Raw genomic sequence first — 25215 nt, 5'->3', positions numbered from 1 at the left:
GGCCAACTGAGGCGTGGATTTATTAAAGAATATTTTTCAAGGGCCAACTGAGGCGTGGATTTATTTTATTATTTTTTTCAAGGGCCAACTGAGGCGTGGATTTATTAAAGAATATTTTTCAAGGGCCAACTGAGGCGTGGATTTATTAAAGAATATTTTTCAAGGGCCAACTGAGGCGTGGATTTATTAAAGAATATTTTTCAAGGGCCAACTGAGGCGTGGATTTATTAAAGAATATTTTTCAAGGGCCAACTGAGGCGTGGATTTATTAAAGAATATTTTTCAAGGGCCAACTGAGGCGTGGATTTATTAAAGAATATTTTTCAAGGGCCAACTGAGGCGTGGATTTATTAAAGAATATTTTTCAAGGGCCAACTGAGGCGTGGATTTATTAAAGAATATTTTTCAATTGCCAACTGAGGCGTGTATTTATTAACGAATATTTTTCAAGGGCCACCTGAGGCGTGGATTTATTAAGAATATTTTTCAAGGGCCAACTGAGGTGGATTTATTAAAGAATTTTTTCAAGGGCCAACTGAGGCGTGGATTTATTAAAGAATTTTTTCAAGGGCCAACTGAGGCGTGGATTTATTAAAGAATATTTTTCAAGGGCCAACTGAGGCGTGGATTTATTAAAGAATATTTTTCAAGGGCCAACTGAGGCGTGGATTTATTAAAGAATATTTTTCAAGGGCCAACTGAGGCGTGGATTTATTAAAGAATATTTTTCAAGGGCCAACTGAGGCGTGGATTTATTAAAGAATATTTTTCAAGGGCCAACTGAGGCGTGGATTTATTAAAGAATATTTTTCAAGGGCCAACTGAGGCGTGGATTTATTAAAGAATATTTTTCAAGGGCCAACTGAGGCGTGGATTTATTAAAGAATATTTTTCAAGGGCCAACTGAGGCGTGGATTTATTAAAGAATATTTTTCAAGGGCCAACTGAGGCGTGGATTTATTAAAGAATATTTTTCAAGGGCCAACTGAGGCGTGGATTTATTAAAGAATATTTTTCAAGGGCCAACTGAGGCGTGGATTTATTAAAGAATATTTTTCAAGGGCCAACTGAGGCGTGGATTTATTAAAGAATATTTTTCAAGGGCCAACTGAGGCGTGGATTTATTAAAGAATATTTTTCAAGGGCCAACTGAGGCGTGGATTTATTAAAGAATATTTTTCAAGGGCCAACTGAGGCGTGGATTTATTAAAGAATATTTTTCAAGGGCCAACTGAGGCGTGGATTTATTAAAGAATATTTTTCAAGGGCCAACTGAGGCGTGGATTTATTAAAGAATATTTTTCAAGGGCCAACTGAGGCGTGGATTTATTAAAGAATATTTTTCAAGGGCCAACTGAGGCGTGGATTTATTAAAGAATATTTTTCAAGGGCCAACTGAGGCGTGGATTTATTAAAGAATATTTTTCAAGGGCCAACTGAGGCGTGGATTTATTAAAGAATATTTTTCAAGGGCCAACTGAGGCGTGGATTTATTAAAGAATATTTTTCAAGGGCCAACTGAGGCGTGGATTTATTAAAGAATATTTTTCAAGGGCCAACTGAGGCGTTTATTAAAGATTTTTTCAAGGGCCAATTTATTAAATATTTTTCAAGGGCCAACTGAGGGATTTATTAAAGAATATTTTTCAAGGGCCAACTGAGGCGTGGATTTATTAAAGAATATTTTTCAAGGGCCAACTGAGGCGTGGATTTATTAAAGAATATTTTTCAAGGGCCAACTGAGGCGTGGATTTATTAAAGAATATTTTTCAAGGGCCAACTGAGGCGTGGATTTATTAAAGAATATTTTTCAAGGGCCAACTGAGGCGTGGATTTATTAAAGAATATTTTTCAAGGGCCAACTGAGGCGTGGATTTATTAAAGAATATTTTTCAAGGGCCAACTGAGGCGTGGATTTATTAAAGAATATTTTTCAAGGGCCAACTGAGGCGTGGATTTATTAAAGAATATTTTTCAAGGGCCAACTGAGGCGTGGATTTATTAAAGAATATTTTTCAAGGGCCAACTGAGGCGTGGATTTATTAAAGAATATTTTTCAAGGGCCAACTGAGGCGTGGATTTATTAAAGAATATTTTTCAAGGGCCAACTGAGGCGTGGATTTATTAAAGAATATTTTTCAAGGGCCAACTTTATTAAAGAATATTTTTCAAGGGCCAACTGAGGCGTGGATTTATTAAAGAATATTTTTCAAGGGCCAACTGAGGCGTGGATTTATTAAAGAATATTTTTCAAGGGCCAACTGAGGCGTGGATTTATTAAAGAATATTTTTCAAGGGCCAACTGAGGCGTGGATTTATTAAAGAATATTTTTCAAGGGCCAACTGAGGCGTGGATTTATTAAAGAATATTTTTCAAGGGCCAACTGAGGCGTGGATTTATTAAAGAATATTTTTCAAGGGCCAACTGAGGCGTGGATTTATTAAAGAATATTTTTCAAGGGCCAACTGAGGCGTGGATTTATTAAAGAATATTTTTCAAGGGCCAACTGAGGCGTGGATTTATTAAAGAATATTTTTCAAGGGCCAACTGAGGCGTGGATTTATTAAAGAATATTTTTCAAGGGCCAACTGAGGCGTGGATTTATTAAAGAATATTTTTCAAGGGCCAACTGAGGCGTGGATTTATTAAAGAATATTTTTCAAGGGCCAACTGAGGCGTGGATTTATTAAAGAATATTTTTCAAGGGCCAACTGAGGCGTGGATTTATTAAAGAATATTTTTCAAGGGCCAACTGAGGCGTGGATTTATTAAAGAATATTTTTCAAGGGCCAACTGAGGCGTGGATTTATTAAAGAATATTTTTCAAGGGCCAACTGAGGCGTGGATTTATTAAAGAATATTTTTCAAGGGCCAACTGAGGCGTGGATTTATTAAAGAATATTTTTCAAGGGCCAACTGAGGCGTGGATTTATTAAAGAATATTTTTCAAGGGCCAACTGAGGCGTGGATTTATTAAAGAATATTTTTCAAGGGCCAACTGAGGCGTGGATTTATTAAAGAATATTTTTCAAGGGCCAACTGAGGCGTGGATTTATTAAAGAATATTTTTCAAGGGCCAACTGAGGCGTGGATTTATTAAAGAATATTTTTCAAGGGCCAACTGAGGCGTGGATTTATTAAAGAATATTTTTCAAGGGCCAACTGAGGCGTGGATTTATTAAAGAATATTTTTCAAGGGCCAACTGAGGCGTGGATTTATTAAAGAATATTTTTCAAGGGCCAACTGAGGCGTGGATTTATTAAAGAATATTTTTCAAGGGCCAACTGAGGCGTGGATTTATTAAAGAATATTTTTCAAGGGCCAACTGAGGCGTGGATTTATTAAAGAATATTTTTCAAGGGCCAACTGAGGCGTGGATTTATTAAAGAATATTTTTCAAGGGCCAACTGAGGCGTGGATTTATTAAAGAATATTTTTCAAGGGCCAACTGAGGCGTGGATTTATTAAAGAATATTTTTCAAGGGCCAACTGAGGCGTGGATTTATTAAAGAATATTTTTCAAGGGCCAACTGAGGCGTGGATTTATTAAAGAATATTTTTCAAGGGCCAACTGAGGCGTGGATTTATTAAAGAATATTTTTCAAGGGCCAACTGAGGCGTGGATTTATTAAAGAATATTTTTCAAGGGCCAACTGAGGCGTGGATTTATTAAAGAATATTTTTCAAGGGCCAACTGAGGCGTGGATTTATTAAAGAATATTTTTCAAGGGCCAACTGAGGCGTGGATTTATTAAAGAATATTTTTCAAGGGCCAACTGAGGCGTGGATTTATTAAAGAATATTTTTCAAGGGCCAACTGAGGCGTGGATTTATTAAAGAATATTTTTCAAGGGCCAACTGAGGCGTGGATTTATTAAAGAATATTTTTCAAGGGCCAACCAACTGAGGCGTGGATTTATTAAAGAATATTTTTCAAGGGCCAACTGAGGCGTGGATTTATTAAAGAATATTTTTCAAGGGCCAACTGAGGCGTGGATTTATTAAAGAATATTTTTCATGGGCCAAATGAGTCGTGGATTTATTAAAGAATATTTTTCAAGGGCCAACTGAGGCGTGGATTTATTAAAGAATATTTTTCAAGGGCCAACTGAGGCGTGGATTTATTAAAGAATATTTTTCAAGGGCCAACTGAGGCGTGGATTTATTAAAGAATATTTTTCAAGGGCCAACTGAGGCGTGGATTTATTAAAGAATATTTTTCAAGGGCCAACTGAGGCGTGGATTTATTAAAGAATATTTTTCAAGGGCCAACTGAGGCGTGGATTTATTAAAGAATATTTTTCAAGGGCCAACTGAGGCGTGGATTTATTAAAGAATATTTTTCAAGGGCCAACTGAGGCGTGGATTTATTAAAGAATATTTTTCAAGGGCCAACTGAGGCGTGGATTTATTTTAGATTTTTTTCAAGGCCAACTGAGGCGTGGATTTATTTAAGAATATTTTTCAAGGGCCAACAGGCGTGGATTTATATAACCCAGTAAACCCTTTTTCGGAAGAAATGCATTTTTTTATTCTCGGCAGAAAAAAAGAGAGAAAATAATAAAACCAATACGAAATTTAATATAAACGACACGTTTGGACCATTTTCATGAGGAGAAGATCATACTCCTTCATCGACATATCCAAATGTTGTTATTGTTGTAGCAGCTTGTACTGCTGTGTATTTCATCTTATTCTCCTTAATCTGGTTATGTTTCTAACTCCAAGTTCAGGAGGGCTGCGACCTGTATATTTTGAGTCCAAAGAGAAGATGGAGTTAGGTGAGTGGGTTTGGCTGAACAGTTGAAAAGGTGTAGAGTGTCTTGTGGTCCATTACCACATGCCGGGCAGATATTATCGAACTCTCCATGAATTCGTGCCCTATATGAATTGAGGCGGCTACACCATCCAGATCTTAGTTGTGCCAAGACCAGTCTGGTTTGTTGAGGTAGCTGCCGCCCATCTGCAGCTATCGCAGGCGGATAATCTTCGAAGATGGATTCACACGATATTCTCGAATTGTTTCCTCAACTGCATCCATGTGAATACGATTCAATCCAGCTTGATAGGCCTGCTGATCTGGAGGCTCCCTTTTGAACCTTTGGACCTCTCTGTCTCCAAATCATGGAGATTCTTCCTGACATGCCAAGGTGGTGGGTGCCTATCCATTAGGTAACGGTTTGGATGGCTACTCCTATAACAACAAAGCAGGTATTGCATCGAAAACATCATGTTGTGTTGACGCACAGGAAGTATAACCCCTGTTGCAGTCTTAAGGCGGCATTCTGGTAGGATTGAAGACTTTTCCACTGCGTTGCACTGAAGTTAGCGGACCACATAGGCGCCGCATAGTTTACCACATACCGGCCTATTGCTTTGTATGTCGTTAGCAAGGTTTCGTAGTCAGATCCCCAAGTGCTGCGGACGAACTGTAAAGACTATCGAATGTGACCCCTAGAACATAGCCGCATCTCCGCTGTCCATTTTGTAAACAGTATGGCCGTTGAGTTAGTGGCAGATATTTCCATATCCCTCGACCGGAAAAAGTCTGCGATATCCACGAGATAGTGGTACAGCCCCTCGCAAATGTCATCAATTTTAGGTCCTGACCCCATAATTCTCCGGTGGGCGTGGAATTCCAGGGATATAGAGGTTAAACAGTTCCGTAGATATCATCCCTCCTTGGGGAACTCCCTGTTCAACTCTACGGCCCTTCGACTTCCTGTCTCTGTCTCCACGTACGAGTCCATACATATAGTTCACGATCCAACATTCAAACTTGGCTGGAGGGTTATTCTCTCGACGTCCTCGAACAGCATGGCGTGACTGACGGTATCAAATGCCGTTGATAGGTCCAGCGCCACCATGACTGTCCTGTTACACGGCCTGTTCTGGTTGAGTCCTTCCACTATGTGTGTGGAAATGGCGTGCAAAGCTGTTGTTGTACAATGCGGCTTTCGGAACCCATGTTGATGATCAGCAACTGAGTAGCATTCACGAATACTGGGGAGTAATAAAGCCTCAAGTGTCTTAGCTATGACGACAAAAGTGAGATCGGCCTGTATGACTCTCCTTTGCTGGCATCCTTGCCTGGCTTCAGGAGCCGGACCACCCTGCCCATTTTCCAGGCATCGGGAACTACTAGCGTGGCTATCGCCCAATTGAGGACTTTAGTAAGGTACTCTACTTGTGGTGGTTCCTCCTCCACTTGAAGAGAGCGTATACGGCGCAATACTCTTCTCTTCGGCCTGTCACTCTCGGGGTGCTCTATAAACTGCCGGTTGAAATAACACGCGCATATCTTCGGATCTGTTACCTCAACGCCGTTAAATGAGACAGACGTCCGATCATCCTCCTTCCAGGGTTCGAGAGCGACATAACCGTTGTCCACAATTTAGTCACTCCGCTACTGATGTTGCAACACTTCAGATGTTCTAGCCACTTTTTCCGCTTGTGCTCGCCGACTAACCTCCAACGTCAGTTATCTGACTCTGAGGTTAGTAGAGTTAGTACGACGAAGCTCATCACGCGCATTCGTTAATGCCGCTGCCTCTGCTGGGAAGTTTGGTCTTAGTTTGGGTATACGACCCGCAGGTATATAGCGAGCGGCTGCAGCAGTGATGATGTCCCGGAAATTACTTTCTGCTACCCGTGCATCAGAAGGAACGATTGGTGAAATTTCTGAACTCTTGCCAATTGGCTTTCCCATGAATAAGGAGAGTACGGTGTTCAGAAGTTATTAAGTCGGGTGGTCTGTTGATGGATATGATAATAGGGAGGTGATCTGACCCCAATGATATGACGGGTTGACAAGCCACGCCATTCGTTAGACCTGGAGACACAATGAAAATGTATGGTGAGTTTTGGCAGTCTCCCCTTATCCTGGTGGGTATGTCCTCATTCACCGTGCAAAAACGTTGAGCTATCAATTTGCTCGGCCAGAGCCATTCTCCTCTGGTCATTACCTAGGACGGAATGCCTTAACTCATGATGTTCATCGAAACGCCCTAGCACCAGAAGGTTATTGCCTTCCAAAAGATGGCTAATGTCAGGCAAATAACGCGAGGCACAGCTATTTAACGGCGGACTGTAAACCTTTAGCGCCTCTACCCCATACATCAGGGATGCGAAATGAAATTATTCAAATTGTACTGGCTTTCAATAAAAAGTGTACTTTTTTCAGTCCGAGTGTACTTTTTATATATTTTTTAATAAAATGTTTATTGTTATTTACAATAAATAAAAGCATACATAAAGAATTCATTTTTTAATACAAATAGATAAGATGAAAACTTAAAAATTAACAAAAAGGTGCATACTAATTAATTTCATCTACGTACTTATACGTCTTATATATAAACATTGTTTTTATTCGGTCTTAGATCGAAATAAAGGGATCAATTAAGTACATATTTTTGCAACATATTCTTATGTATCTTATTTAACACGACTTTAACACATTCTTTGTCTAGATAAGATTTTAAGCAGCTGAAGCATGTAGTCTGTTCCTTTCGTTGGTTTTAATTATATTTTGATATAATTTAAAAATGTGTGATATATAAGGAAACATATCTTCGTTTAGTTCATTTTTGACTTCAGCTTTGACCAACAAGTGCATAAATTGTCGTTTTTGAATGCATTTCCAATTTGATATTAATTATAATAATAATTTTTGTACATATTGTAAGAACAAAAGTAACAGTAACAAGTGAAAAAGCGTTAAGTTCGGCCGGGCCGAACTTTTGATAGCCTCCACCATAGATAAACTGACAGGTACTTGAAATGAAAATATAGGAAATATACCAAAAAGCGGCCTCATTCCGACATTTCTATAAACCGATTATGTAAACCATGATACAAATTTCAGAAATTTTTTAATGGATAATTATACCCTCAGCCATATGGCGTATGAGGGTGTATTCACTTTGACACGGTGAAAATTAGCCTCATCGAATTATTGGTTCTAGACCCCATGTTTCTTTCGACCAAATTTGTTTCAGAAAATTTTGATTTCATTCAAACTTTGGCCATCTTATTATTTCTTCCAAACTTAGTGCAAGTTCGAAGATGGGGAATATCAGTCCACTCCATCTGGTACCTCCCACAGAGGGACTAGGCCTAAATGTGGGTTATAGTTCATTTTCGAACCTTACGTTCTAGTTTTTTATCTCGATATCCTCCGCAGGGGAAATTATTGCAACAGAGTCATAGAACCAAACCCAAAACACGGAACAAACTAAATAACTATTTTAATATATAACATAATAATATTTCAGCACCCTATCTCAATTCCTTCAGAAGATAACGTGATTACAACAGACGGAAAGACCGACGGACATGGCTAGATCGCCTTAGAATTTTACCTAATCAAGAATATATATACTTTATAGGGTCGCAAAGGAATATCACGATGAGTTACAAACAGAATGACAAAATTAATATACGCTCCATATTATGGTGAAGGGTATAAAAAGGGGATTATATGGGGACTACCCCAAAAAGGGGGCGAATATTAATAATTTTTGGTGGGGAGATTTGTTACCATAAACGACTACAAAATAACAAATTGCAACGCATCCGGTAGAAAAACGTTTTCATGGACACCAAAATACTGAAAAATAGGGATACCCTTATATGGGGGCTATCGACAGCGGGGGATGGCGATTTATTTAATATTGTATGTTTAAGCACTTACTATAGTTTTAAGTGAGAACAATTTGATACAATTTAGAAATAGTGCTAAATATGTCATTGGGGTGCTATTGTATTTTTGACTTCCAAATAGTGCTAAAATTAGTACAATTGTACCAACTTTTGCATCCCTGCCATACATTCCATGCATGGGTCACAAGAGTCTAGCTCAAGTGAGATAGGTCTGTACTGAACAGAATGGTGCAATATGAATGCTAATTCTCCTCCTCCACCTCTTATACGATCCTTTCTAATTACGTTGTATCCATCACAACGCTGAAGACTGCAGGTGTTGTTCAGCCTCGTTTCCTGGATCGCAGCGACCATAATTCTTCTTCGACTCATAAAATCCACTATCTCTTCGCAGTTGAATTTGAGAAAAGATACGTTATCAGGAATGCCGACAATGCTGCGGAGATTGCGGGGGAGTCACGTAATCCGAAGACGACGACTCGCTGAGGACTGCATTGGTGCAGCATGAAGCAACGTATTCCCTTTCTGACAAACTGAGCAGAATCATGGGCCGGGGTTTGTCTTAATCCCGGCACGGACCAAATGAATCCGGAGCAAACATTCCGGGTAATGAAGCTCCCAGGTTGAAAACATACACGAAACATACGTCGGAAGTTGATTCCTCCGAGTCTATCCGTTGATTGATTCCTCCGAGTCCGGAACCGGGCGTCATGCGATTGCCAAATGTTGTTGTTTCGTTCACTGGGTTATTTCTCTGTCATTAATAGATGTTTACACACACATAAACTTTTATATATATTTTTATGTATGTATGTATGTATATTGCAATGCATTTAACAAATGTTTGTTGTTAAATGCAATTGATGACGCCATACAACAGATCGAAATAAAGGGATCAATCTCCATACAATTGCATTTGATTTTGCTACTATTTAGTATTCAAATGATGAACTCGAATCTATAGTGCGTCCACAAAAACACATACACAATGTGTATCTGTGTATCGGTGTATATGTGTGTAAATTGATTGTCATACAAACACACAGACAATGATTATGCGACCCAATAGAATATAAACTGGTACAAAAATAACCCCCTCCACAATGTACCCCCCTCTGTTACCACCCAACTAGTCAATAGTCAATTTTATGTCAATAGTAAATTCGATAAATGAATGTAATAAATTCAATATACACTTTTGTAAATGTAATTTAATCAACACTCACTGACTTGCTCGCTCACATACTCACTGACTCACTCGTTGGTGATTCGCAGTGACAGTGACCGACCATCACTAAATTGAAGTGTAATTTGCAGTGCAATAATTATTTGCCATTTGATTTTATGCTTTGTGTGTGTTTTAAATAGTTTTTTTCTGTCACTCCTTTTTTTTTTGGATGATTCACATAATGATCACTTGTTGTTGTCGTTGCTGCATTTGGTCGTTTAATAGCCATTCATAAAGGCGGGGTGCAAGCGGCAAATCGAAAACTAGTGTATCGCACATAACAGACACAATCGATATTAAATTGGCAGTTTATTGATGTGTGATTTTAATTGGAAATGTATTGTCGACCTCTTTCCAAAAAAAAAAAAATCGAATTACGGAAGACAATAAGCCGGCAAAATGACAAATGCCACACTGCTTAACTGTTTTCGGGGAAATTTAATAATTTGTTTAGTGGATATAAATTTTATAGTCTGCTAAGCATTTGGTTTGGTTTCATACACAATTTAGTTTCAAAAGCAATGTAACCAACAATAATAATGGACAAATGTTTAATTGATAGTTGACAATAATCATATGGTTTATATATTTAGTACTCCTGAAAGTATGCAATGCACAACAACTATAAATAAATGCTACAAATTTACAATAAATTGTTTTCCCAGTCCCTTCGCTACTCGGTTCTAGACGCGTTGCCCTTAAAGATTTAGCATTATTTACATCTATTGTAGATCTGACGGTCGTACTTCCGGCGAATATATTTGCTATCTTATTTCCTATTATTCCGAAATGACTCGGTACCCATATGAATCGTACGAGACCATGCCGCGAGAAATAATTTATGATTTTTATACATTCTAATACAGTTTTGGATTTAACAGTTTTAGATGTTATTGTTTTGATGACTTGCTTATTATCTCTCATAATTTTTACCAGAGTTTGCAATAAACCAGTTCAGACACTCCGCTTGAATCTTCGCCTGTAGGTTCGTATTTTGATCTGGTAGGCGAAGTGGTATTTCGGTTTAAGGTTTACACCCCATTTCTAACTTCCCTGCTAGCCGGGAGCCATCTGTGTAACAACAGTTACCAGGAGGCATGTTACCTAGTGTTCCGCCAAACAATGAGTGCCTGTCGGGTATCACAGCCTTACATCTTGTGTCTACTCTTATTTCTGGTATTCGGTCCAACTCAAAATTACTAATTGAGGATCCAATAGTGGCATATACTATATTTGGTTACGGTATATTGTGTTCGGTGTCGATCTACTCGTTTATAGTTTTAAGCCTTAAAGCTGTAACGGCATCTACATATTTTATTTGAATGTCAATTGGATCCCGAAGCTCTAGTTCCACACATACGTAGGCAGAATATTCTCTGAAATTTCTGTAAGGATTTCAAATTACATCTTTTGTCCATTGTTGTCCACCAGACTACCGAGGCGTAAACCTCCATTTAGAGCCTACGGCTCTTCTGCAGAGGGACCAGTATCTGTGGGCCTTATGTACCTGTTCCTATATGTCTTGTAATTTTTTCACATCTACTCCTCATCATTTGGCTGATTTTTATACCCTACACAACTATGTTGTCAGGGTATTATAGCTTTGTGCAGGCCCAAAAGTTTGTAACGCCGCGAGATATTGGTCCTAGACGCATCGATCGCCATATCTCGACTACCTGAGTCGATCTAGACATTTCTGTCCATCCGTCTGTCCATTATAATTGTAAACACGATACAGGCCACAGTTACGGACCAATCTTCACGAAATGTAGGTTGGGTTCTGGCCAATGAAGACCCCTATTGTTTTTGGTAAAGATCGGTTAATATTTAGGGGATGAAATGGACCAAAAACTTTATTTTTGTCTGATTTTGTCTATGACGAGCGAAGTTGTATGTGTGAAAAAAATGGGAATTTAGTACTAAGAGGTACTAAAAAGTACTAAATATTATATTTGTATGGAATAGGTAGATATACATATCTGAAACTTGGTATGCAACTTGAGCTAATACAAATATAATGATTTGCAACAAGTAAAAAAGCGTTAAGTTCGGTCGGGCCGAACTTTGGATACCCTCCACCATAGATATACTAAAAGGTAGTTGAAATGAAAATGTAGGGAAAATACCAAAAAGTGGACCTATACCGATATTTCTACAACGCGATTATATAACCATAATGTGAACCATGTTCCAGAAAATGTTGATTTCATCCAACCTGTGCCTATCTTATTATTCTTCCAAACTTAGTTCAGGTTCGATAATGTGGACTATCGGTCCACTCCCTCTGATACCTCCCACACAGGTGCTAGGCCTAAATGCGGGTATAGTCATGTATAGTTCATTATCGAACCTTACGTTCTAACTTTATCCCGATATCCTCCGCAGGTTAAATGATTACGACAGACTCTTAGAACCAAACCCAAAACGCGGAACAAATTAGATAACTATTTTAATATAAAAAAGGGTGTTATATGGGAACTACCACAAAAAGGGGGCGAATATAAATAATTTTTGGTAGGGAGATTTGTTACCATATACGAGTACAAAATACTAAATTGCAGCGAATTCGGTTGAAAAACGCGCTCAAGAACACCAAAATACCGAATATTGGGGGTACCCTTATATGGGGGGTACCCGAAAAAATGGACCTATATTCATAATTTGTTGTGGAGAAATTTGGTATCTATTAAGAACTCAAAATACTAAATTGCAGCCTATTCGGTGGAAAATTACGATCAAAAACCCCAAAATACTGAAAATTAGAAGGTGCCGTTATAATTTTTTGTGGAGAAACGTAGTACCCAATAACAACCCAACGTATCAAATTTCAGCGAATTCAGTACAAAAACTCGGTCAAGAACCCCAAAATACCGAAAATTGGGGGGTACCCTTATATGGGAGCTATGCCTAAACGTGGACCGATATATCCCATCTTCGAACTTGACCTGCCTGCAGACAAAAGACAACCCTATGCAAAATTTCAGCACCATATCTTAATTTCTTCAGAAGATAGCGTGATTACAACAGACGGACGAACGGACTTGGCTAGATCGTCTTAGAATTTTACCCTGATTAAGAATATATATACTTTATAGGGTCGGAAATGAATATTTCGATGAGTTACAAACGGAATAACAAAATTAATATACCCTCCATACTATGGTGGAGGGTATAATAAATGCTACAAAAAATGTACAACTATCTCTAATAATCTATACTAATCATCAATCTGTACTAATAAAAGAGTAAAGTGATTGACTGACTGATGTAACGATTCATCAACGCCCAGACGAAACGGCTGAAGCTAGAATCTTGAAATTTTGGGTGAGGGTCACTCTTGGTCCAAATGTGACAGATAAGGCTAGGTTTTTGGAAATTCGTACTAGAACGGTACGAAAAGTACTAAAAAGTAATAATCTATACTAATAAAAGACTAAAGTGATTGACTGACTGACTGATTTAACGATTCATCAACGCCCAGACGAAACAGCTGAAGCTAGAATCTTGACATTTTGGGTGACAGATAAGGCTGGGTATTTGGAAATTCGTACTAGAACGGTACGAAAAGTACTAAATGTGATACCATTTGTATTTGGCGAACCGGTAGAGCTAGAACTCTGAAATTTGGATTGGTGGCCGCTGATGGAGTGTAGGATAGGTGTAGCAACGGGATTTTGGAAATTCGAACTATAACTATCCGAAAAGTACTAAAATGTACATAAGTTGGTACAAATTCGTATAATGTGAATGAATAGAGCTAAAAACTTGAAATGTGGAGTGTGAATTAAGGTTGAGATGTAGGGTCCATTTAAGGAGATGGTTTTGAATGCGCTTACTCATGTGTACGAAAAGTACTATATGGTAATATATTTGGTACAAGTTTTATCTATACTAATAAAAGAGTAAAGTGATTGACCGACTGACTGATTTAACGATTCATCAACGCCCAAACGAAACAGCTGAAGCTAGAATCTTGAAATGTTAGGTGAGTGGCACTCGTGGTCCAAATGTGACAGATAAGGCTAGGTTTTTGGAAATTCGTACTAGAACCGTACGAAAAGAACTAAAAAGTACTAAATATGTGTATCATTTGTATTTGGCGAACCAGTAGAGCTAGAAATCTGAAATTTGGATTGAGGGTCACTGATGGAGTGTAGAATAGATGTAGCAAAGGACTTTTTGGAAATTCGAACTATAAGTATCGGAAAAGTACTGAAATTTACTAAATTTGATACAATTTCGTAGCATGTGAATGGATTGAGCTAAAAACGTGAAATTTGGAATACAAGTTAAGGTCGAGAATTAGGGTCGATATGAGGAGAGTTTGGAAAGCGTGTACTCATGTGTACGAAAAGTACTATATTTGGTACAAATTTGATTTGGGGGTACAAATCGAGCTGGAATCCTTAAAATTGAAATTAACATTACCGTCGGAGTGTAGGATTTGGAAATTTTTACTTAGGTGTACAAAAATTACTAAATCGTACTATAATTGGTACAGTTTGGATTTGGGTGAACCGATAGAGCGGGAACAATGAAATTTGAAATTAGGATTACTGTAGGAGTGTGGGATTGGGATCAGGATTCAGTTTATGAAAATAATACTTATGTGTACTAAATGGTACTAAATTTGGTTCAATTTGAATTTTAGGCGGACCAATATAGCTAGAATCATGAAATTTGAGTTGTTAGATCGAGATATGTAGGAATTTTTTAAAACTTTTACTAATGTGTACTAAATTTGGTACAATTAAATTGTTGAACCGATAGGGTTGGAATCCTGAAACTTGGATTTAGGAACACTGTGGGAGTGAAGGATTGGTGTATGTAAAAATTTTGCAAATAGGTACTACTGTGTACTAAATTTGGTACAATTTGAGTTGAACCTGAACCGATAGAGTTGGAATCCCGAAACTTGGATTTAGGATCCCTGTGGGGGTGTAGCATTGAAGTATGTAGGAAGTTTTGGAAATTGATACGACTTTGTACTAAATTTGGTACAATTTGAATTGTGAGTGAACCGATAGAGTTGGAATCCTGAAACTTGGATCTAGGATCACTGAGGGAGTGAATGTTTGGGGTATGTAGGAAGTTTTGGAAATTGGTACTACTGTGTACAAAATTTGGTACAATTTGAATTGTGGGTGAACCGATAGAGTTGGAATCTCGAAACTTGGATTTAGGATCCCTGTGGGGGTGGGTGTAGCATTGGGGTATGTAGGAAGTTTTGGAAATTGATACTACTTTGTACTAAATTTGGTACAATTTGAATTGTGAGTGAATCGATAGAGTTGGAATGCTGAATCTTGGATTTAGGATCAATGTGGGTATGTGGGTTTGGGTTCAGTAGGAAATATTGGAAATTCGTACTATTGTGTACTAAATTTGGTACAATTTAAATTGTGGGTGAACCATAGACTTGGAATACTGAAATTTGAATTTGGAATCATTATTAGGGTGTAGGATTGTTGTTGGTTCAATTGTTGAGGTGGGTGCTCTTAGAAATAATGTGTGCTAAATTTGGTACAATTTGAATTTGTGTGAACATGTAGAGCTCGAGTCATGGAATTTGGTATTAAATGGTACTCAAATTTAATTTACTGTCGATATTAATAAACATAAGTAAAGAAGTGCAGAATGACGCGTCAACACCTTGTTTGGCCCTTGAAAAAATATTCTATTATAAATTCACGCCTTTTTTGGTCCTTGAAAAAATATTCTTTAATAAATCCACGCCTTTTTTGCTGCTTGAAAAAATATTCTTTAATAAATCCACGCCTTTTTGGTCCTTGAAAAAATATTATTTAATAAGTCCACGCCTTTTTTGGTCCTTGAAAAAATATTCTTTAATAAATTCACGCCTTTTTTGGTCCTTGAAAAAATATTTTTTTAGAAATCCACGCCTTTTTGGTCCTTGAAAAAATATTCTTTAATAAATCTACGTCTTTTTTGGACGTTGAAAAAATTTTCTTTAAAAATCCATCTCTCCACATCTAGATGACATCAATACCGCATAAAATATATTTTCAATATTGTTAATTAAAAACTGAAGAAACTAACGGTACGATACAAATGTCAACATCCTTCCTCACTAGGTATTATGTCACAAGGATAATTGATCAGAAACGCAAACAAACAAGCAACAACAATCTGCTGCAATTCAAGTCTTTGTTGTGATATCCTTTTCGAATGAAGAAAAACTACTAATTGAAAATGACAACCATTACAATGATAAATCACTCCTGTAATGGATAGAAATTCATTGATGTGTTTCAGGCTTTCGATGCACTTCGTTTTTAGAAGGAACTCCTGTTGTTGTCGGAATAGAAATAACGAGAGATGACAATAAAATCAATATTTGCATTACAATTAAATTAGTTGGCAAATAGTTGTTGTAAAAAAACCAACAACAAAAAGATGAAACATTGAAAAGATTTTCAAAAATCGAAACTGAAAAACTTTGATGGCATATTTTGTAAGGAGATTAGGGATAACGATTCAGTTTAAGAAAATAATACTTATGTGTACTAAATGGTACTAAATTTGGTTCAATTTGAATTTTAGGCGGACCAATATAGCTAGAATCATGAAATTTGAGTTGTTAGATCGAGATATGTAGGAATTTTTTAAAACTTTTACTAATGTGTACTAAATTTGGTACAATTTAAATTGTTGAACCGATAGGGTTGGAATCCTGAAACTTGGATTTAGGAACACTGTGGGAGTGAAGGATTGGTATATGTAAAAATTTTGCAAATAGGTACTACTGTGTACTAAATTTGGTACAATTTGAGTTGAACCTGAACCGATAGAGTTGGAATCCCGAAACTTGGATTTAGGATCCCTGTGGGGGTGTAGCATTGAAGTATGTAGGAAGTTTTGGAAATTGATACGACTTTGTACTAAATTTGGTACAATTTTAATTGTGAGTGAACCGATAGAGTTGGAATGCTGAATCTTGGATTTTTTGGAAATTGGTAGTGATCAATTTGTGGGTATGTGGGTTTGGGTTCATTGGGGTAGGAAATATTGGAAATTTGGTACAATTTGAATTGTGAGTGAATCGTTTAGGATCTATTGTGTAGTAAATTTGGTACAATTTAAATTGTGTGTGAGCCATAGACTTGGAATACTGAAATTTGAATTTGGAATCATTATTAGGGTGTAGGATTGTTGTTGGTTCAATTGTTGAGGTGGGTGCTCTTAGAAATAATGTGTGCTAAATTTGGTACAATTTGAATTTGTGTGAACATGTAGAGCTCGAGTCATGGAATTTGGTATTAAATGGTACTCAAATTTAATTTACTGTCGGTATTAATAAACATAAGTAAAGAAGTGCAGAATGACGCGTCAACACCTTTTTTGGTCCTTGAAAAAATATTCTTTAAAAAATCCCCGCCTCTTTTGGTCCTTGAAAAAATATTCTTTAAAAAATCCACGCTTTTTTGGTCCTTGAAAAAATATTCTTTAAAAAATCCACGCCTTTTTTGGTCCTTTAAAAAAATATTCTTTAATAAATCCACGCCTTTTGTTGGTCCTTGAAAAAATATTCTTTAAAAAATCCACGCCTTTTGTTGGTCCTTGAAAAAATATTATTTAATAAGTCCACGCCTTTTTTGGTCCTTGAAAAATATTCTTTAATAAATCCACGCCATTTTTTGGTCCTTGAAAAAATATTCTTTAATAAATCCACGACTTTTGTTGATCCTTGAAAAATACTCTTAAATAAATCCACGCCTTGTGTTGGTCCTTGAAAAAATCTTCTTTAAAAATTCCAACACTTCACAACTAAATGACATCAATACCGAATAAAATATATTTTCAATAAAGTTAATTAAAAAACTGGACAAACTAAAGATACGACGCAAATATAAACATCGCGCCACACTCAGTACACCCTTCTTCCTATTACAACTGAGCCCGAAGATTATATCGGTATTATGTCACAAGGATAATTGATCAGAAACGCAAACAAACAGACAGACACAACAATCTGCTGCAATTCAAGTCTTTGTTGTGATATCCTTTTCGAAGGAAGAACAACTACTAATTGAAAATGACAACCATCATTACAATGATAAATCACTCCTGTAATGGATAGAAATTCATTGATGTACTTCAGGCTTTCTATACACTTCGTTTTTAGAAGGATCTTCTGTTGTTGTCGGAATAGAAATAACGAGAGATGACAATAAAATCAATATTTGCATTACAATTAAATTAGTTGGCAAATAGTTGTTGCAAAAAAAGCCAACAACAAAAAGATGAAATATTGAAAAGATTTTCAAAAATCGAAACTGGAAAGCTTCGATGGCATATTTTGTAAGGAGATTAGGGATAACGATTGCATAACGCATAAATTCGCAGACCACCAGGACTGCTAGTTTTTTTATAGAAAAAATCCGCAGACCACCAGGACTGCTAGGTTTTCCTATAGAAAAAATTTTCAGACTACCAGGACTGCCAGATTTTTCTATAGAAAAAATTCGCAGACCACCAGGACTGCAATTTTTTTCTATAGAAAAAATTCGCAGACCATCAGGACTGCTAGTTTTTTCTATAGAAAAATTCGGGCTGCTTGTTTTATCACTATAGGAAAAAATTGTAGACTAAAAAAATATCAGGACATCAGGTCTCCTCTGAGGCCATCCTTCCGACATCCCTACTTGTTACATCCATAAGAAAATCACCCAGAAGACAATTTAAACAAAAAAACTGAATTCTCATTATCTAAGGATGATGGTGATGCTGATGATGACGAAGGTAAATAATCCAGCTGTAAATTGAGAGTCTATGGAGGAACAGGAAAAAAAATAAGAAAGAAAAATCTCATAATAAAATAATTTTATGCCAGAGCACGTCATAACATTATTAAGACTAATAAAAAAATTTCTATTTCGGAATCATGGAAGTGTGTTGAAATATCATGTGCCATGATGAGAGTTTTTGAGGGGTGGTGTCACCCAATTGATCCCTTTTTTTCATTATAAAAATCAAATATGCCAGACATTTGTGGAAGGAGTTGGGGAGAAATTCTTCCGACAGGCCAAGCTAGCTTAACTACTACCCCTGCCTGCCTCCACACCATTCTGTTCGATAGAAGAATAACACTTTTAAATTGAACATTATTAGTCTACAATGGACATATATAGAGGACTGACGACAACGGCAGCAGGACGACAACAATAAACTATTCATCAGAGTTCAAAACACCAGACATTGACATCCATCCATGGCCAGAATGACTTAAGGAAAAGTGGACAATAAATGGGAGGGGTGGCGGTAGGTTTCTATTTGCTCTCATGAAAGTGTAGGACCAATATGTAAACAATCAGCAGTCACGTTCGATGTTCGAAGGAGTAGAGTTGCTCCTACCTTTCCCTGCCCTCATCATTTCCTTACCATTCATCTCGTTCATCAAGAAAAACTGTAAATAATCCTATTATAAAATGAAGTGGACACTAAAAGTCAAATACACTGACTCACTCACTCACTAAACGATGGTCGGTGGTGTTACACCTCCACCTCTAAATTATCATCATTGTCATCGAAACATGTCTTATATGTAGAAGTATTTTTTTGTATTGGTATTGGTTTGTTATGCATACCACAGGACTCATTTATTCCTTAGAAAAAAGTATCCAAAACCTCAAACCATTTAACGAAAATTTCTCCAGCTCCATTTCTTGTTTTGTTTTCGTCCATAGACTTGCTTAACATAACTTCTCGATATGAACTAGGAAACATAGACTTCACTTCTTCGGACATTGTCCTTTAATATACCCGACAGAGTGCATGTATGTGCTGACAAATATGTGATGGTATTTCTCTACTTTATCTTAGGAATAGAGGAGTCTCTCTCTGTTGATGTTTGCTAGTGTTAAATACATGCATGTTCATGTTCATATTATGCTATATCATATTCTATGAAAAATTTACTCTAAGATAGGGGACAAAACTTTAGGAATGATAGAAAAGTGAAAAAAGTGACTCAGCCCACAGAATAAATTTTCAGACCCCAGGACTGATGATTTTTTCTATAGAAAAAATTCTCAGACCCCAGGACTGATGATTTTTTCTATAGAAAAAATTCTCAGACCCCAGGACTGATGATTTTTTCTATAGAAAAAATTCTCAGACCCCAGGACTGATGATTTTTTCTATAGAAAAAATTCTCAGACCCCAGGACTGATGATTTTTTCTATAGAAAAAATTCTCAGACCCCAGGACTGATGATTTTTTCTATAGAAAAAATTCTCAATGAAAAAAAAATTCTCAGACCCCAGGACTGATGATTTTTTCTATAGAAAAAATTCTCAGACCCCAGGACTGATGATTTTTTCTATAGAAAAAATTCTCAGACCCCAGGACTGATGATTTTTTCTATAGAAAAAATTCTCAGACCCCAGGACTGATGATTTTTTCTATAGAAAAAATTCTCAGACCCCAGGACTGATGATTTTTTCTATAGAAAAAATTCTCAGACCCCAGGACTGATGATTTTTTCTATAGAAAAAATTCTCAGACCCCAGGACTGATGATTTTTTCTATAAAAAAAAAAATTCTCAGACCCTAGGACTGATGATTTTTTCTATAGAAAAAATTCTCTGACCCCAGGGCTGATGATTTTTTCTATAGAAAAAATTCTCAGACCCCAGGACTGATGATTTTTTCTATAGAAAAAAATCTCTGACCCCAGGACTGATGATTTTTTCTATAGATTATCAGACCACAGGACTGATATTTTTTCTATGAAAAATTCTACAGAAAATATTCGCAGACACCAGGACTGATCTTTTCTCTACGAAAAAAATTCTCAGACCCCAGGACTGATGATTTTTGCTATAGAAAAACTTATTGATGCTATTTTTTTCTATAGAAAAAAAAATCAGGCCTCAGTTATTGAGGCATTTTTTCTATACACAAAAATCAGGCCTCAGTTAATGAGGCATTTTTTCTATAGAAAAAAAATCAGACCTTCGTTAATCGTACATTTTTTTCTATAGAAAATATATGGACTCATATTAGAGAAAACTTGATATATTAGCTATCTTCCCAAATTACAACCCCCTTTTCATTATTATATCTACATACATTAACACTCTTAATATACACATACATACACAAACACAAAATATTTGCTTTAATCATACTTACTTGGTACTGTGCGTCTCATTGTAGTTCATTAACAAATGCAATATCGTCTCCCGATACTCCAGGACATAGCAGACATTGTTCAATAACATATCGAATAGGGCAGCGGCATTGTCATCTTTGAGTTTCTGCAATGCCAGCATGCTATGGAGTAATTCACGGAATGTCTTTAATTAAGAACACAATTGCAAAGAAAAAATCGAACAAAAGAAAGAGAAAATCATGAAAAGAAAAGAAAAAAATTAAAGAAGGGGATTAAAAGTCAGACGACAGCATTGAAAACAAAAAAGAAACTGAATAAAACTACATCATAGGTACATAAAAAGCAACAACTACGACAACAATATCAGCGGCATATGTCTGAAACAAATGATGGGAAAAATGCAAAAAAATGCATGCCGGGCAAATGAAAGAATAGCAAAACCATCGAACAGACAGGCAGTCAATGGTCATGATGAAAAACCTGATAATACTCGAGAAACATCAACATTCACATATCATCATGTCCACACTCTTTGTACTTCGTTGAATGAAAAAAAAAAAAAACACACACAAAACGATGAAAAGCTCGCCATGAATTGGTGGTCAAGGGTGCCGATAATAGCTGTCCCCAATCATTGCAAAGTCAAATCTATAAAAGAAAACCCCGAACACAAAATGGTTGCTCTGCCTCTTGGTCTTTACAAAACCGTTGATGTCCAATTTGCAAAAGGACAACGAACAACAAAACAATAAAAGCGGTATGTCATGAAAGGAAAATCAAGAAATATGCAAAAAAACGATAGGGAAATTCCATTTTCAATCCTTGAAGATGGTGAAATCAATTGAACTTTCACATACGTATACTCACATATGGATGTATGCATGCATGTACTTGTATAATAGAAAATCGGTTCTCAATAACTACGAAAAAATGTTAAGGAATCTTTGTTGGAAAGGTAATTTTTTGCCACAGAGGGGTTGATATTGAAGACAGAGGCAAATTGACAACTGATTTCTGACTTCATTGGTAAGGTATGTTTCTTTAATAAAATATGAATATGATGTGTTTCTGTACCTGAGGAAATTATATAAAATAGAAAAAAAAATTGGTCACAGTAATGCGACATTTTTTGTATTTATAAAAAAGCTAGCCATAGAGAATAACGCGTTTTAACAGATAAAATCTGACCTAATAAAAAAAATACATTTATTGGGTCTCAGTGAAGGTAATTTTTTTTTTTTAATACAAATGAGGAATTTATTCGTTAGAAAAAAATCGACAGTTGAGGATTTGTTGCATTAGAAAAAAAAAATAACCCTGGATAAAAATAGCCCATTTTTATAGAACACTCTATATATTCTATACACTTCAGTCGAAGTAGCTGGAGATTTTTTTCCATTTAGTAATAATTTGTCAACAGAAAAAATCGATATCAGTGACTGGGGAATTTATTTTTCTAGTATAAAAAGAAATTTGTCTCGGTAGGTAGGTTGTTTGTAAAGAAAAAATCGGACTTATAGCTTAGCATTTTTGCCTATAGAACAAATTCTACCTTAAAGGATGACGAATTTATTGTTGTCTCAGTCAATTACATGTTTATTTGGCCTTAGCGACTTAATGTCAGAAAAATCAGCCTCAATAGATAAATACTTATTTATAGAGCAAACATAGATTCATTTTTAATATAAAACCAGTAAGGAAAGTAGTAAAGTCGGACGGGGCCGACTATATGATACCCTTCACCACTTTTGGTATATTCAAAAGATGAATCCTAACAGACGACCAGTAAAAAAAGGATCCATAACATGTCATTCTGCAGCCCATACTAAATTTTTCATTTGGTCAGAATAGAAGCTATATCTAAATCTGAACCGATATCAGGAAACTTAACACACTTCATTCTAGACCAAATTTATTACGCTGTGCCAAATATCGTGCAAACCGAAAGATATTAAGGGATTTTGGTACACCATATACCTTAAATCGGACGAAAATATATATGGGAGCTATATCTAAATCTGAACCGATTTTCAGGAAACTTAACACACCTCATTCTAGGCCTAATTCATTACGAATTATATATAGGGACTTTGGTGTACGATTTACATTAAATCGGACGAAAATATATATATGGGAGCTATATCTAAATCTGAACCGATTTTTCCCAATTTCAATAGGGTTCGTCCTTGGGCCAAAAAAGTGACCTATGCCAAATTTCATCCAAATCGGATGAAAAATGCGACCTGTACTTTGTTCACAAAATACATGGACGGACGGACAGACAGGCGGACATGCGTAAATCGACTCAGAAAGTTATTCTATGCATATTCTCAAAAGGAACCATATGTCTATCTCCTTTCCTTTTGCCTGCTACAAACATATGCACAAAGACATAATACCCTGTATCACAGTGTGGTGAAGGGTATAAAAAGTTCGATCTGTGTCAAATTGGCATGAGTTTCATAGAAAACAAATCTGACTTTAATGAGAGAGGCATTGATTCGAAAAAAATGGACGATGCATTTTTGTTTAAAAATGTTACCGCAATATATATGGGGCTCAACGAGGAAGGAATTTTATTCTACAAAATGCACGGGCTCAATGAAAAAGAAGTATTTTTTATACAAATAATCTGGGTGCAATGATTGCGGCATTGTTCCCAAAAAATAGACGAGGAATTTTTTATAAAAAAATTCAGTGCTCTGTGCAAAATTTTATCTCAATCGGACAAATATTGAGAGATTGGTTTGCAATTTACATAAAATCGGACGAAAATATATATATGGAAGCTATATCTAAATCTAAACCGATTTTAACAAAACTTCGCATACAGCTGTCTGGACCTAATTCAGTAACACTGTGCAAAATATTGTCTTAATCGGACAAATATTGGCAGTATGGTGCTCCTTTATATAAAATCTAACGAAACTATATATGTGAGCTATATCTAATTCTGAACCGATTCCAACAAAACTTCACGGACGTCAACTTGTAGTAATTTCAAAATGCTGTGCAAAATGTTTTCTCAATCAGACCATTTACATAAAATCGGACGAAACTATATACGGGAGGTATAATAAAATCTGAACCGATTTTCTCAAATTTCAAATATGAACTTTGCAAGATCGAAGATGAGCTATATCGTTCCAGATTTAGGAATAACTCTCAGTTTTCGGTATTTTGGTGTTATTGAGCGCGATTTTCAACCGAATTCGGTGAAATTTGTTACCTTGGGTTCTTATTGAGTACTAAATTTCTCCACTAAAAGTTTTTAATATAGGTCTACTTTTTTGCCTGTATTTTGGGGATATTGATAGCATTTTTCCACAGAATTGGATGTAATTTAGTACTTTTAGTTCTTGCTGGGTAGCAAATCTCTTCTCAAAAAATAATAAATATAGGTCCATTTTTTCGGATAAACTCCATATAATGGTACCCCCCAATTTCGGTATTTTGGTGTTTTTCAACCGAATTTGCTAAAGATTATAAAAATAGGTCCACTTATTCTGGTAAACCCATGTAACGGTATTTCCCTATTTATTTTGTGAAATTCAATCTCATTATTCCACCGAATTGGGTACCCTCCAATTTTCGCCATATTGGAGGTTTTGAGCGCGGTTTTCAACCAAATTCGCTGTGTTTTGGTATTTTGTAGTCGTATATGGTAACAAATTTCCCTATCAAAAATTATTAAAATTCGCCCCCTTTTAGGGATACTCCCCATATAACTCCCTTTTTATATTAACATTTTTATCTGATTTGTTTCGTATATTGGGGTTGCCCCCATTTAGGCGTATTCTACCATAGGCGTATTCAAATTGTTCTTTGAAGAAGTAAGTAGTATATCCAGCATAGTCCCAGAATGCCACATTGTAATTATGGGCAATTTGACATACATTCAAAACCAAAAATAATAAATTAGTACAATTTCCGATGAAAATCGTATCCAAAATTCCGAATTATGGACAATAGAAAAAAAATGTTTTTATTCGTTTTTTCGAAGTGATTTTTTCTATAGAACAAATCTACACACCTCACTGATACTCTCAAGCCACAATGACTGAAATGTTTTTTACTACAAAAAAATAAAGCAGACCCCCTACATTGAAGGGGTTGTCTTTCGGAAAATTTTGTATCCCACCAGGATTGATATTTTTGTAATGAAAAAATTCTCAAACCCCTAT

General features: G+C 36.2%; 1 protein-coding gene across 1 annotated transcript in view; it reads right to left on the bottom strand.

Moving 5' to 3' along the window:
• The window catches only part of LOC133322191 (protein timeless homolog), a 178561-nt gene that overhangs the window by 46080 nt on the left and 107266 nt on the right, over positions 1–25215 (bottom strand). The window contains exon 7 of the mRNA XM_061531236.1: positions 21052–21215. Coding sequence (XP_061387220.1) covers positions 21052–21215 — 164 coding nt within the window. The remainder of the gene's footprint in view (positions 1–21051; positions 21216–25215) is intronic.

This window comes from Musca vetustissima, unplaced genomic scaffold (assembly GCF_032173495.1).
Source record: "Musca vetustissima isolate MV318-11 ecotype Yass unplaced genomic scaffold, APGP_CSIRO_Mvet_v1 utg21807, whole genome shotgun sequence".
In the NCBI taxonomy this organism is placed as follows: domain Eukaryota; kingdom Metazoa; phylum Arthropoda; class Insecta; order Diptera; family Muscidae; genus Musca; species Musca vetustissima.
Note: the sequence above shows the minus strand (reverse complement) of the source record. Positions and strands in the feature narration are given on the sequence as shown.